The 15,877-nt window shown below is 49.4% G+C and overlaps 1 protein-coding gene across 1 annotated transcript in view; it reads right to left on the reverse strand.

Moving 5' to 3' along the window:
* Window positions 1–11,732, reverse strand: part of TYRO3 (TYRO3 protein tyrosine kinase) — a 42,728-nt gene extending 30,996 nt beyond the window's left edge. Inside the window, exons 1-4 of the mRNA XM_082059119.1 lie at window positions 11,337–11,732; window positions 7,635–7,818; window positions 5,225–5,325; window positions 951–1,121 (exon numbers count right to left, since the gene is read on the reverse strand). Coding sequence (XP_081915245.1) covers window positions 951–1,121; window positions 5,225–5,325; window positions 7,635–7,818; window positions 11,337–11,424 — 544 coding nt within the window. The 5' untranslated portion in view covers window positions 11,425–11,732. The remainder of the gene's footprint in view (window positions 1–950; window positions 1,122–5,224; window positions 5,326–7,634; window positions 7,819–11,336) is intronic.
* Window positions 11,733–15,877: the final 4,145 nt, after the last annotated feature.

The raw sequence follows: 15,877 nt of genomic DNA on the forward strand, positions 1-15,877 counted from the left end.
TTGGATAGCTCTAAGGATGGCCAAAGATACAGAGAAACTCCCCCTGGGTGTAACTATATTAACACTGATGAAGAGGCCCCAGAGATAACTCTGAGTTGTAAAACCTTTTCTTTCTAAATAGCTAGTTCAACTTTGGCTCAGGGCTGCTGAGAATAATAAAACAGCAGCAAAGAAGAGAAGTAAAGCAAGGCTGTTGGACAACTAACTAGAACAAAGTTACCTTTAGGAGGTAACTACAGGAATAGCAGTGGCCAGGTCCTGGCACACAGGGCCTCCTCCCAGTAAGGGGGCTGAAGAGAGGCCTGAACACCTCCTGGCTCCTGAGACCCTCAGCTGACGCTGCTGGGGAAAGGGGTCTCACCACCACACACCCTGTGCCCGCTCCAGAGCAAACCTTGGGCTCTGAAGATATCAACCAGCCCACTTCAGCACCAATACAACCATTCTGAAAGTGTCAAACAATTACATGAGGTGTTCAGCATCTAGCAAGCCTGCAACAACAGAGGAGGAGTGAAAGAGAGGGGAAAGCAGTACGTGACATGGCTGTGCAAAGGAGGAGGTGGCATCTGCTACATGTGAACACTTGGAGATTTCCAAGCCAAATGTCACCAGCACAGTCACTTAATATAACAAGGAACACCCTCCACAAGGTGGAATGAAAGAGACACTCAATGAATCATCTGTCCAGCAGCATTTTTAGCACAGTGCCGGCCCCAACCAAGCTCTGAAGAGCCTGTGCACCTCAAGCCAGCAGAAAATACAGAGAACAATGACCACCCCTCAAGATGATCTGGCTTTCTATGTGATGATGTTGTCTCAGCCCTCAATGTACAGTCAAAGACTGTTCTCACACTATGTGGCTAGACAGCATCACTAGGCATGATCAGAAGAGAGCTCTCTCCTCCTCTTCTGATGCTCAGAGTGATCCCCTGCATTGCCAGCAGCCTTACCTGACACATTTAAGATGGAGGGGGAGATGTCTGGAAGCCCCACTCTAGAGTCTCCCATCCACCAGACAATTGTCACTGGTTCAGGGGGACCAACAGCAGCACAGGTCATATGAAATGGGACATTAGGGGACACGGACACATCCTCAGGTTCCACAGTAAAGTAGGGCACACCTGGAAAAGCAACAGACAGATGATAATAACTGGAGAGACTCTTTCTGTCTCTTGTTTATTTCCACTAATACCAGTGCCCAACACTGGACACCGACCTGCTCTGCCTCTATGCCTAATCTGACTCCCTCCAAGCCCTTCACAAGAACCAGGGGTCAGATATGCTGGATCAACTTGGGGCATGAATGTCTACATGCTCCCACTAGAAGTCTGAGAGACAAAGAGTGCTTGCTTCCAAAATGCCTTCAAAAAAGCTCTTTCACTGAATCTCCTTCAAGACTCCCCTATGATGTAGCTTTTACTGGCAGTTATTTGCTCAATTTTTCAGCTGGAGAGACTGGAGTTTAAAGAGGCAACAGTCGATAACTTTAGCAGTGGCAGACACCACTTTAAAAGATACCTAATTCAGCTGCAGATACTTCTTGCTATGCATTAAATCTGAAGCTTGTGAACCTGTTGAACTAGTGGCTGTAACAAACCCATGAATGAGGAAAGAATCCCCCAGGTGAGAGACTGGAATCATTTACAATGCTGTCTCCACAGCTTAATTGACTGAAGCCACCTTGTAGCACGCTCCAACACCGCAAGAACCAGGCTGCCTTGGACTTAGGGGTAATTTGTTTCAGAGCTGATAGTTATCCATCGACACAGCTCTCTTCATAACTATCTGTTCCTCACCATGGAAAGACGCCTGCTTGGTACAACAGGCCTTAGATCAGGTACACAGGGAGCAAAACACAGCTGCAATACTACCTACCTCAGGTCATCAAGAGATGCTGTTCCTCTTATGGACAATGCCAAAACTCTGGTGGTTTCAGTGCTCCAAACCAGTAATAAAAAATTCAGCAGCCATCAGCACCAGTGCTGACCCTGCAGGACAGCCGGCATGTGCTTCTGGAGGAAGAGCTGAAGCTCCAGAGAAATGCTGAGTTCCCTTTTATACTCAAAACTTTGGGTGTCAAGCACAGCCACTACAGACTGTGTCAACACCAAAACTAGGTATGCTCAGCTGGAAAAAGCATGTTTTGGAAACTGCTGATCTGCCGCCTCACAGAAACAGAGGAACCAACACTGTGCATTCACATGCTTAAATTACGCTGTCTGTCCCTGGGCAAAGATGACAGGCCCGAGTGGCTCCTCTTGGCGTGGCAGGGGCTGCACACCTCCAATAGCAGGCAATAATGTAGGTGCCTAAACAGGGATTTAGAAGCCTAAGGCTTGGCACTTCCCCTAAGCTCCAGCTGAAAGTGGTGCCCTCGGATTTTCACAAACCATCCAGTGGCTGTTTGTGTCTTTCAGGTGGCAGCTTCTTTGTGCCTTCTTGTCTCCTTGCCACTCCCTTTAGAGTGGCTAGTAAATGAACAAACTAAAACAGGTCTAAAAATAGGTCACTTCAGGAATGATGGTGCCTATCTGTACAAAGGCTAATGTTCAGGAGAAGTATAACTATCATCATGATTTACTTAATTTTTTTATTGCAGTCATACATAAACAATAAAAATTAATACACTTTCCAGATACCAGCTGTGACACATCTGTCTGCTTTACCATCCTTCTCCAAGGAAGATCAGAAGGGAAAACACCATCATTTCTTCTACCTGTGAGCAGGATCCCTGTCTCCTGTCCCTTTGCCATGGCCCCCGAGGTAAACTTGTGGGAGGATCCTGCCCAGCTAGGCAGGTTTTCTCACTTTGAGAGCAGCCAACCAGACCAGATGAGACCACAATTAAAAACTCTTATAGTTCAGGGAGTGCAGCTGACTCATCCAGCTCAGGAACCTGCACTGCCCCTGTACATATGCTACCTGGATACCTCACTGTATGAGACACACTCAGCCTCCCGGCTCCTAATACAGGAGGCGAGTGCCAGCACCCCCTTTCACAGATGCACCACGAAGGCACTGAGCATCCAACAACCAGGAAATTGGTGGCAAAGCAAGGAAATGAGCGTCTCTATTCCCTGTTCCAAGACAGCATCCAACCCACAGGGCCAGTTTTTTTTTTTCCTACAGCTCAGTTTTTAGACAGCATTAATTCAGGTGGACATGTCCATACAGGTGTGCTGGGGCTCTGACCATAGCCACAACAGGGGCCAGCAGCCCTGGGAACAGCTGCATGGTCAGAGGTATACTTTCAGAGGGAAGGTTCTGTAAGAAACATAATCTGTATTTTTCAGGTGGTAACATTCCGTAGCGTACGTCTTAGATTACCTCTCCAGGCATTGAACGGTATCATGTTCTCAGTAAGGCCAGAATCTAGTTTCTAAACTAGAAAATAATTTCAGAATAATTTTGTGTTTGTAAATTCTGAGGAGTGTTTCATAAGATCAAGCATTTTAGTTGTATTACAAAGACAGTTCAAATACCATTGCTACAAATTCTGTCTGATACAGACTACCTAAGTGGATCTCAAGGCAGATACTAGACAGCACAGAAATCCATTTGAGCTCACTTTAAGTTAGATCACCAGTAGTACATGCTTGTTTTGTGTGGCAGACTGAAGAGTGTCAACACCTACCAAAGGCTCAAAATGACCAGAGTAAAGATCCTCTCTTGGTTGAAGAGGACAACAGTTGTCATCGATACAGCAATCACTTCTAGACAAAGCTGGTACATACAGCCATAACAGTGACAGTGGGACTCATAGGCTTTAGCGTAAGAAAACACCAAGGAGTGCACACAGCTAACACATTCTTAAAAATCCACCCCTTATCACTATTTGTTATTTTTTAATTTTTTCCACTAACTCCCATTTCACATAATTACATGCTCAGTTCAAGATTAACTAGCTTCTGCTGTACTTGCTTTTCTCATAAAGGCAACTAGTTGCATTTTTTTTTTTTAGCTTACGCTTCTGCTGTAATCTTTGGCCTTCATTCTCAACACTCCCCCTTACCTAGATGCAGCTGTTTCTTTTGTGACTTGGGTATTTCTTGCCTGTGCTATCCAGAGGGGTCCTTTGCTTTTCAGATGCCTTAGCACGCTGAGCTACCCAATCACTCCTAATGCACCCACCATGCAAATGCAGCCACCTCTGGAGCAGCCCATGATAATTGGAATAGAAATAGAAACTCTACACAACAGAGAGTGTTTTAAGCTGTAAACAAAGTTCTCCAGTTGAAACTGCACCTGAAAATGTAGGTGGACAAAAGCTTGGGATTTATGGAAGGCAGCAGGTAAGCATTCCTCTTCCCATGAGAACTGCAATAAATGTTTCCACAGCTCTGAGCAAGCCAAACCTTTGCTATAAAAAACCCAGACCACACTACCTCCCACAATACCCCCTCCCTGCTCCCCCTCTTTAAGACTGTTGACTCACCTGTGGCCCACAATGTGACCAATTACATCCAAAAAGCCACTTCTTGCTGCAAATGCACTGTTACTGTCAACTTCCTTGCCAAATATTAGGCCACCCCATGACTGCTGGCTTCTCGGGATCTAACACAATCATGGCTCAAGCAAAATGAAAAAAAAGAGACAGTAAGAAGCCACCAATCCACACTGCCTTGGGTGACCTTTGGGCAACCACATAGAGTTATTCTTTATCAGACAAGACCGGGCAAAACAGTGCACATGGAACAGTTACAGCTATGAAGCACTGATGCATAGCACATCTCCTGAAACTCAGAATTGGGCTAAAACTGTACCTTTCCCTCAAAGACCTGTTTGGTTGATACACAGAACCAAGCTATGACCCTGCTTTGGAGAAGTGGGTTGGACCAGATCAGGCTTAGCTCACTGAGCTAAGCATGAGCATCCCATGGACAGATCCCTTTCAGCCTGAAACATCCAGTCACTCTACAAATTATTTGGAGACCAAAGCAACAACTGATTGAGGGCCTGGAAATAAATGTTTGTGCATGAAAGGATCTTTCACTTGTTTCCTAATGTGCCAAAGTAAAACCAGAAGGTAAACTGACAGCTCCTCTCCTTGAAGCTACTCTCCTACCATTTCTTACTCCTGCTCTGTAGTGATCTCACTGCAGTTGGCGGCAATGGTTGACGACCAAGAAGCCTGTCACTGGAGCAATCTGTTCTCACCCCATCCACCTAGAGCATATTGGTGGGTCAGCCCTGAAAGCAAACCAGCACTACTACTAGTCCTTACCTTCCACTATGAGCCACACTTGCTGTGATTCTTCCTTCTTCCCCCCGTTCTCAACCTGGCACCAGTACTTCCCAGAATCTGTCCGCTCGACGGATTTCAAGCTGAAAAAAGTCAAAAGCCATATCGATATTTTACGTGGATAAAGCATGTTTTTGCCCCAATGGACCATCAAGCGTTTGTCAAACCAGATGCACGGACAACACCCACTGAGACGCAGCCAGCTGTGGGGAGGAGGGCAGCAGCTAGCCAGCAAAAAGCACACGGCAAAACAGCAGAGATGGGAGGCTCCTCTCTAAAGTGGGTGGAGGGAATCATCAGCAGAGCAGACAGCCTTCCTCCGAAATATCATCACAGAAAACCCACCATTTGTGTCCTGTGAGGATAGGAAGGGGTTGGTCATCTTGATCCTCAAATGTGACTCTAGCTAGCCTTCAAGAGTGACAGCTTGGCCTACAATGTCTGAGCTAGCAGGAAACTCCAAATCACAAACCTCCAATGAGCCTGACTGTCGTGCCTCAGTTAGGTGACAGGACCAGTGACAGCCTTGTCCAGGAACAGATGGGTCAGAAAAGGTCTCCCCCTCAGCTCAGCTGCACTCAGTATTATTCTTATCCCAAAAGAGCTTCACATTGCAAAAGTCCTTGGGCATCTCAACTGGTGATTTCAAGGGGTTACGCTGGCCTACTCCAGCACAGTACCCACCCTACAAATTCTTCTGTGTTGTCCCTTGCTCAGCAACAGCTCCCCTTCTGAGAAGATGCATCCAAGCAGGGGAAGGCAGCCATGGGGACTGAACAGCATTCAAGTCATAGGCCTCCAGTTCAGAGGAGAAATTCTGCTCCTCACTCCACTGCTGGAAATCTGCAGTATCCTCACTGCCATTAGCAACACGAGGCTGGCCTGGTAAGGGCAGAATTTGGTCCAAATGCGACAAGGTCTCAGCTACCCAAAGCACTAGTGTGACTCTGAGCGCCTGTCAATGTAGAAATGCTGATTGTCCCCCCCCAGAATATGCAGCCATGCATCTGCTGCCATGCAGGAATCCTCTGCAGATCTGCTGCCCACCTTTCTAATGCTAGCAGTCCTCCTTGGGGAAGGGGAAGAACATGTCAGGAAGGAAGACAGAAAAGGGAGAGTGTTTGCTGAAATGCAAAAACCAGACCCACTACAGCCCAGTTTTCAGAGCTGTACCTTCAAATGGCATCAGCTGTCCTGCCCATCTAGCCACATGTTCTCAAACACAGCGATCGCAGCAGAGAGTCACGCAGTGGGTAGTAGAAATGCTCACTTTAGGAGAAGAAAGGAAAAAGGAGAAAAAGATACGGACACATCTAGATTTAGCACCCTATACACAGCCCTGTACTACAGAAAGTTCTCAGTGGAGGGAAATAAAGAGGTGAGAAAGGAGATCAGACTGAAAGACTGTGAGGAACAAAGAGAGTTAACTAGGGGAACTGGGAGAAGTAAATGCTATAGTTTCAAGACAAACTATTTCTGCAACATAACGTTATGCAATAATTTTACTGGGAACAGATTTTTTACCTATCAAAATGTTTATTACAGACAAGTTTTAGCACAGAGACTTTTAGTTGCTGGAATTAGAGAGTCTGGGCAATGTCAATCCAAGAAACTTCACAGGAGACGAAGCTGGAGCTCAGAGAGAGTGATTTCCAGTCAACAGCTTTGAGCCCTCACGCTGATGACATTCTTGCTTGTATAAGCTCTCTTTATGCATGGAGAAAGCCAGAGCAGAACCTTGGGTGTTGATTAACTCAGTACTTCTAGAACTAGCTGACACCCCCTTTCTGCTGAAATAAAGGCACAGAGAGCTACTTTGCAGAAGAGAGTTTTTGCACCTCTGAGCAGTGCAGGACTGATATCAGGTAATGTGAACGTATTAGGAAAGTCTCTGCAAAATGACTCAGGGATGGTTCAGGTGAGAAACACTCCTCCCTAGAGAAAGGAAAGAGACATAGTCCTGGGAGTCTCATGTCAATTAACAATCCTCACCCTTAAGGCAGACTGACAGCTCAAGAGAGAAAGAGAACAGAATGAGTGTGAGAGAAAAAACCTCTTCATGTAAGACCTTAATCTTCCAGCTGTATGGCAGTACAAGATGAACAAACAAGGCAAGAACATCCTTTTGCCTTGAAGTCACGTCTCAAGCATCACGAGCATTAGAAAAGTGCCTATCACCACAGTAGTTAGGAAACCAATATGATTCTAGTGCATAAAGTCTCAGCCCTCAGTAGCTTCAGTTCTGCTCTCAGTTATGCCCTTGCCAGGAGCTGAACTGCAGACCTAAGGACTCTGCCCTGACAAGGTCACTGCAGTTGCACAGATATAGCTGACAGCAGAAAAACTGTGCAATAGTTTCCGCGATATTCTTCCTTCTCTGCATCTGTTGTACCTGAGGAAGCCGATCCAGTGTTCTTCATCTACTGGAATGTACACCTGGTCTACGCTTTGCACCACTGCTCCATCCTTGATCCACAACATCTCGGGATCTTCCATTCCCTCGACGCTGCAATTTAGTTTGACGGGTTGACCCTGGGACACCTTTAATTTGATTGGAGGTCCTGTAAATTTCATACCTAAAAAAAAAATACTACTCCGCCCCACCCCCAGAAGAAGGGGGGTTGGAGTACAGCAAATTACTCCAGGTTGGTGGTCTGGAATTACATACCCTACAGCACACACTGCAGATGGGTCTGTTAGTTTCAGCACTGCTCTACTATGTTGGCTAAGCAACAGTCAAAGGCAAGTACCAAAAGCACAATTGCTGGAGAAAAGCGGTGGCTCAGTCTGTACATGGGGCTTTTTTCAACTCCTGTAACAGCAGGGTGAGCTTCTGCAGAGCAGTGCCCGGGCAGAGTCGGACAGAAAAGCAGGGAGCTTAGTTGTATCAGTGATCCAGCAGTGCTAAGCGCATTTGCTCAACATGGTACCACACACCTCCCTCTTTTCCCCAGGCTTGAATTTCAGCTATGGTGTTCCTGTACTGCTAAGAAATCATTGTGCTCGCTCCATTGTATGCATTTGTAAAAGCTGGGATATGAGAAAGAATCAATTATGTCTCGTTATTCAGCATACACTGTTCCTCTGCATTACAGAAAGCTTCTCTGCAATTTGCAAAACCCGTGAAAGCAAAGCCTATTCCACAGCACACCTCGCTGAGGAGCAGAACTGTTTACAGAACAGATATTTCTGTCGTGTGACGTGGGCGGGTGCTCAAACGAGCCTCCCTTGACCAGCCAAAGGACCACATTATGCTCAGAATTATATAGTTGTGACCCCACAGCAGCCAGGCCAGAGTTGGAGCTGCTCAGGTTTACATCGACACAGAAGTGATCAGAATTTGGCCTGGAGCACTGCCATAATATGTGGGTGGATGGGGAGTGTTTCCCTGAAGCAGAAGCGAATATATGGAATGTGTTACCATGAGAAAACAAGGAAGCCAACTATCTAAGCGCATTTAAGAAAGAAAAGCATACAAAGGAGGAAACGGGAGGATCAAAGGAGACCGTGGGAAAGAAAGAAGGTGGTAAATAAATGTAAAGCTAGTTTTGTTAGAGAGAGTGGCCATTTCCTATGCAGTGGCACAGGACTGACAGACCAGAACAGGTCTAGCCTAGTTCCGTATTATGCCCTGACAGTGGCCTCCACATCCTTCAGAAACAAATTACTCCATCGCTCTGCTGCTCTCGCACAGCCATGCATCACGATATATTACAACTTCATCCAGTTCGCCGGCTGGCTAGCCCCTCACAGGATGCCTCGCTAGCCTACCAAGCCAGGCAGAAAAAAGCCAGTTGTGAAATCCAGGGCACTGCCAAGTGAGCAGCCCTGTTGCTCTCAAACTCTTTTACAACCCGACCAGCGCTCAAACACAGAGATTTCTCATGTGCCACTTCCCTTCTTGCCAACATGCCACCCCCCGCCCCAGCTACGAGGGCACCACCTCGCAGGGCAGAGCAACAGCCCAGAGACTCACAGCATGGCTGTTACGGCTGGAAGAAGGGGGAGCCAGCACTGGGGGACCAGCCCATGCTCTGCCACCAGCAGCTGGTAGCTAGCAGAGCACCAGTGGTCTGGGAGCAATCCCACAAGACAGGCAGAACTCCTTTCCTTAATAAGATCCCCCGGTCTGTTAACAGCTGGTTTCCCCACACTCTGTCCTTTTGCCTTTCTATCTGCTCTTATGAATTTCACAAATTCACAGAGAGCATTGAAAAAATGAGAAGATTACCATTTTAGTTTAGTTGCTACAGCTTGTTTGCTGGGCTAAGGATTTAATCACCTTAGGTGAGGATGATCTAACATTGAGTTATTTAACTCATCTGTAACACAGATTACATGTCCCGGTGCATGCCAGAAAGCATCCTCCCTTTCACCACTCACAATATGGGAATAAAACATGAAAGCTTCATAGCAGCTCTCTGTGTTACAGAAAACTGATGTAGCCAGGCTGCTGAACACACACAAATTGAAAGACATTTCCATTACAGGAGCCTTCAAGGAAAAGCAAACTTCTCAGCTTTCTTCAGACTGCCTTGCTGAAAGAGTTATCCACAAATTAAACAAATAAGTGTTGTTAGAGACCCTTTATGGTTTTCAGTTCCCATACAAATTAATAATGCAGGAAATTAATATACAGTACAAGTGTTCAGCCTGAGTTGTAATTCTCCACATCACCTAAGTATAATCCCTCCATCAAGATCAACTGAAATGAAGAAAAACAGATCAAGGATTTTTAATAAGTGCATAGGTTTTGGACAAAAATCCAGTTTCAGCTGCAGTGTCTCTTCCTACAGGTATCAGGAACAAGCACATAGGAAGCCAATATGGATTTTAATTTCCACCTAATTCCTCCTTCTACTCTCCTACTCACCATTTCTCATCTGATAACATTCTTGCCAACGCAAGAAACAACCTCATCCAAATAAGTTCCTCCAAGCATACCTGTAAGAGCTGCAGGAGGTGAAATGTATACCTAGGAAATAAAATTATACTAAATTTCTTATCAACCAGTTGTCAGACAATTGACAGCAAACAAACATGGTAGTTGTCAAAACACATTACTTTTTTTTTTTAACTTGCCACCTCTGAATATTTGGATTCCTAGAAGCAAAAGCATGCTTTTTGTCAAGTTATTTTGAGAGTGTAGAGAGAGGAAGATGTCTACCCATGCACGCCAAGGGAAAGGGGTTTTGCTCCTCAGATTCCTTAGGACCCTGACCTAGTGATCCGACCTGTCCCACCGGCTCTCCGGCTCCGTGCCACTGCGCTCACATCGCTCCAGCGCGGAGCCCAAACCCCCGGGCAGCCAGCGGGAGCTTCGCCCGGGCGCCGAGAGGCTCTCACACGCCGCCTTTCCCTGCCGACTCGGGTATGAAACTTAGAAAAATGAGTTCAGGAGGGAAAAACCAACAAAAGCCACTCAGGAATGCGTTAGCGCCCGGATTTCCTCGGCGGCGATCCGCGCTGGGCAAATACCAGAGCAATGCCTCCGCAAACAAGGAGAAGGATTATCTGAGCTGCGACTTACTACTCTGGACTTGCAGGCGGGCGGGCGGGCGAGGCTCGCAGCACCGCACAGCCCGGGCTCCCCGCCGACTCCCAAGCGCCACGTAGCCGGCCCAGCCGTTGGTCCCACAGAGGCCCCCCGCGACCGGCGGTGAAGCGCGGGGGCCCCAAACGGGCCAGCCCCGACCCCCACCTGTGGCTGCCCAAGGCCCCTCGGCCGCCACACCGGACGGACCTCGCACCCCGGCGCCGCGTCAGGCCCCCCCTGCCCGGCGGCGGGTCCCCGGGCACCTAGCTGCTGTCGGCAGGGCAGCCCCGAGACCGGCGGTCGCCCTCAGCGGGTTGCCAGCACCTGTAGATGCGGGGGCTGCCCGGGGGGACCCGGACGGCGGCAGGGAGCAGGTCCGGCGCCGCTGGCAGGGCAGCCCCCCTCCCGACCCGGCGGCGGGAGCCGTGCCCCGCCGCCCCTCCCGCCGCGCCCAGGGAGCTCGGGGGTCATTGCCCCACCGCCCCTCCCTGCGGCCCCGGCCCTCAGCGGGCAGCGGCCACGCTCCTCGCCCGCCAGCGGACCGTCCGCCCCTCTCACCTGCCACGGCGGCGACGTCCCGGAGCGCCGCAGCCCACAGTCCCAGCAAGAGGAGCCGCGGGATCGCCATGCTCCGCTTCAGCTCCATCGCTCCCGCACCACCATCCTCCCCCCAGCTCCCGGCGTCGCGGGGGCTCACACCGCCCGCGCAGGCGGCGGCGGCGGCGGCGACAGCGGCTAAGGCTCCTCCGGGAGGCTGCGGGGACTCTCAAACTTCTGGCTGCGGCTCCGGCCGGGGCGATGGGCAGGAGGCCCCGCCTGGGGTCGACGGAGCGGGTCAGCCGGGGCGGGTGCGTTGCGGGCGCTGCCGCCGGGCGGTCTCCCCCTGCCGGCGCGCAGCCGCCGCTCAGCAGCACCTCCGCGCGGGTCCGTACACCCGCCGCTCCTCGACCGCCGCCTTCTCCTCCAGGAAATGGCGCTCTCGGGCGGTCACCGCGCGCTGTTCTCCCCCTCTGACATCACGCTTATGAATATGCATGAGCCGGGCGCCCGCCGCCCCCGAAGCAGCGAATCACCGCGCCCGCCGCCCCCGCTTCACCGCTCCGAGACGGGACCTGGGGCGCGCACCCCGTCGCACCGCGCCGTGCCCGGGGGTCGGACCCCTCCAGAGGGCGGGCTGGGCCGGAAAGGCGGCGGGCGAGTGGGGTTTTGGAGGGGGCGCTCCCCGGGGACTGCTTCACGGGGCGGCCTGGTTTCCAGAGCGCCGGCTGCGGGTGACCCACATCGGCGGGAGCTGCCTGGGCACCGGGCGGGGGTGGAAACCAGGTCGCTTATTCCCCTACTTACTTATGGAAGCAGGAGGCCAGCCTGGCCCCTTCGTGCACCCTCCAGATCCCCAGGCGAGGAGAGCTTGGGGCCACCACGGGGGCTCAGCCTTTCCAAACCAAGGCTCTGCCGGGATGAGCAGCACCTCACCTCATGCACACAGCAGCCCCAACCCCATCGTCCCTGCCCGGTCCCGTCCGGCTCCTTGCCTCGGCTGTGCCCTCCTCACCAGCCGGACCCCGACTCCAGGGATAACGGCCACCTCGTCCCAGTGCCCGGTGTGTGGAGGAGCACCAGCAACGTGAGGGGATGCACCCGTGCCCTTCAAGCAGAATCGCCTCGGCCTTGCCCGCTTTTCTACTAGCGGAAAAGTAGGGGGAGGTCTGAGGAAAGAGATCTCTGCTGCCACAGGGTTACTAGTACGGTGTGTAAAAAGTCACCAAATGAAAAAAAAATCTGGTGCTGCTGGTTTGTAGGAGTTACGGTGAGGATCTGGGCTGAAAAGCACCATAAGGAGCAATATTGTTGCGACATGATGCAGCTTTCAGCTCTGCCATAGCCATCAATGTGCAACACGTAGCCAGTGGCTCCTGCAATACTCTGGAAACCTGGCTAAACAGGGGAGCGTGGGGACACAGTGTTATCCCCACCAGGGGTATACAGAAACCGAGGCATGACCAGCTCACATAATTCCTTCCCAAGCTAATATTCCTCATCCTCCCCCCACCCCGGCCCCTAGCCATTTGCATTTCTGATAGGAATTCCTGGGCGACTGAAGCAACGCCAATAAGATTTCATTACTGGAATGGAAATGTCACTCCCTCTCCAGCACCTCCCGCTACAATGAGGAGACTGGGAGGAGACACTGAGAAGCCATCCACCTGAGAGCTTGCAGCAAGCCTGGGTGCTCCTAGGAACAGGAAATCGTGACATGCCTCTCAGCGGGATCACGACAGCTCTTGGGCTGAGACCTTCTGTGCTGGTGTTTGCTAAAAGCTTCATGCGCACTTGCTGTCGCTGCTCTCTCTCCCCCATATATCCATATATACCCATCTATGCAAGTGTGTCGCATGTTTCTGCATTTACTCATGGCGACAGAATCTTCTAGAGAGCAGCTACTTTTTTAGATTTTAGTTGTCTCATGAGAAAAAATAATGGCCATTGGACTAATGCTGTGTTTTTCCAGCATTTTCCTTCTAAGGATTTCTTCCAGCCTTACAATTACTGAGGTTTATACTGGTCCTGTGGGCTCAGGAAACACTGTGGTGTACAAACAGGAGAGAGGAGACACGGGCAGGTGTGGAGACTTGACCAAGCCCACGTAGGGAGGCAGTGGCTGAGAGAGGCTTGACTGTATGCTAAGTGCCCAGAGCATGCCTCTGCCTCAGCAGGCACATTGTGCTTCTTCCACATGTCATTTGTGATGCTCCCAAAGGCTTTGGGAAAGGGAAAGGAGCTTTCATCTGCAAAGGGGAATAGGGGACAGGAAGCTGTAGCACGGCACAGGCCAGACTCTAGGCTGGTGTAAGGGACCAAAGCTGTGCTGGAAGCAGTAAACCAGAGGGAATTTTCCCCAGCAGGGGATCTGGCTTCAGCTCTTCTGAGAAGGGCTTTGTGTGAACAGTGATAGGCAGCAGGAGTCATATGAAAATTGGACTGCAATCCTGCACGTGTTGCCAGCTGGAGAGCAAACTGATGTGGGAAAACTTATGGAAAAGTGCAATATTACCGTGCAGAAATCAAAGGAACTGGTGGTTCTGAAATGCTTTTAGGAACCAAAGACAAATAAAGTCTCCTGGCCTCTCATGTCACTGGATTAAGCAACATGGCTTTGTTCGCCAGGCTGTAACGCCAGTGGCAATGTTCACTGCTCACACACACAGGACACAGCACAGTGGCTTATAAACAAAACAGTTCCTCCCCAGCTTACGTTCTTTCCTTACTTCTTCTGTTGCGATAATGTATTGTCACATCTCACTGGACCTGCTGAGCAGCATAGGCTGCACAATACTCAAGGGGTGAATTCATGGTTCTGGGAGACTTCTGAAGACAAGGGAGAAGGAAAAAGGAAGAGAGGAACGGAGGGAGGGAAGAGAGAGAAGGCAGGAGAGAGAGAAGTGTTTGCTGGACTTTCTCACGTTCCTCTGCTGTTCAGCCTCTTCTAATTATTGAAATACACAGGACACAGATGGATTATCCCATTTCCACATGAGAAGCCATAGTTCTAAAAGTTCAGCAAAAGATGCTGGCACTTGCCACTACTCCATTTTCAAAGCTGTCAGTCTGCAATTGGATATAAAATCCCGGTGTTTTGCACAAGGTATTTTCCATAAAGCTGCCTGATTTGCACTTGGATTCAAGAACCTGTCTGCTCCATCTTCTGACTTGGGATTTGAAGAGTAGCATTATCCCCTCCATTGCTAGGGAACAGATTCCTCATCCTGCATTTGGAAGCTGCAGCAATGGCAAGAGCAGTGATGAAGTGGCATTCAAGGGTCACAGAAGTAGCTCTGCTCTACCGTGTAGGAGACCCAGGGTGGCTGTTTAGGTGCTTCCTGAATGGGCAATCTATTGAAACCAGCATATTCAGCCCCAGGCCAGAACAGGAGCTGCTCCCAGCTTTTCAGTCACCACCAGAGGCTACAGCTCCATGTCTGTGAGGGCTTTTGCAGCTTAGGGATGGCTTCTCAAATAAATGCCACAAAATTGGGCCAGAACACAAGGAGTGAGTTAACAGAAACCCTCTGGCCTTTCCAAACCCTGTCAAGGACACAGCTTGAGAGCTGCTGGATATTACAGTGGCTTTTGAGGGCACTGAAAAGGTTAAACCAGGCATAAATCACCTCCATTCCCTGCCCAACCCATCATAATAATGGGATTGCCAGAGCTTGTTCATGGCAGATAATAATACTGTTTAACGTGGCCACTTCTGAGGACCCAAATATAACTCTCCATCTTGAAGTGCATATGGGACCAAACTGGCCATGCTAAGTCCACAGCTACACAAGACTGAAACTCATTCTGCCAGTGCCTGGGCTAAGCTTGCCATAACTGAGTTATGCTGCTCATTTTGGAATTATCTTAGCTGCAACTGAACTCTGTTCTCTTTTAATTTATATTATTCTACCATCTCTTCCTTTCTCCTTTCTCGTCTCCCTCCCTACCACTTCCTTCAGTAAAACACTGTGTTGAAATATTCCAGCTTCTCTGTTCCGTGAAGCTTCAGCCTCCTCCAGATCTTACGTCTTCCATATGCGCTAGTTTTAACTTTTTGTGTGAATTAAGAAAATGACAGGTAACCATGTTAAAGAGTTGAATTTACTTCAACTTCAGAATACAAGTTAATTGAGGATGAATCTGAACTCTGAGTTCAGGCCTTATCCTTTCCTAGTTTCGAAACTAGCAGCTCTGCCTGGGGCCGGTGGGTGGCACAGTGTAAAATGGAGGACTAGGTCTGGGTCACTGTAGGGTGGATCTAAGTTTGGATTTTTCTGTAGGTTTCAGTGTCATCTAGTTTGGCCCCAGCCCAAACATAATCATTACCCTGAGCCCAAACCTGGTTCCTCCATGTGTCTAGGATGGTTATTCTTTTTTAGAGGTGACAAACTAACACATCATATGTGTTATCTATATTTTGTGATAAATGCCAAGCTGTCAGAATGAAAATGTCACATAAATCATACATATAGTATTTACATTAAAAAAGATCGACTCATAAGAATTTAAACAACCTTCCTGATGGTACCATCATCTGCAACAGGTTACCCAGGTATTGC

This window comes from Streptopelia decaocto, assembly GCF_964273445.1.
Source record: "Streptopelia decaocto genome assembly, chromosome: 7".
NCBI classification, from domain to species: domain Eukaryota; kingdom Metazoa; phylum Chordata; class Aves; order Columbiformes; family Columbidae; genus Streptopelia; species Streptopelia decaocto.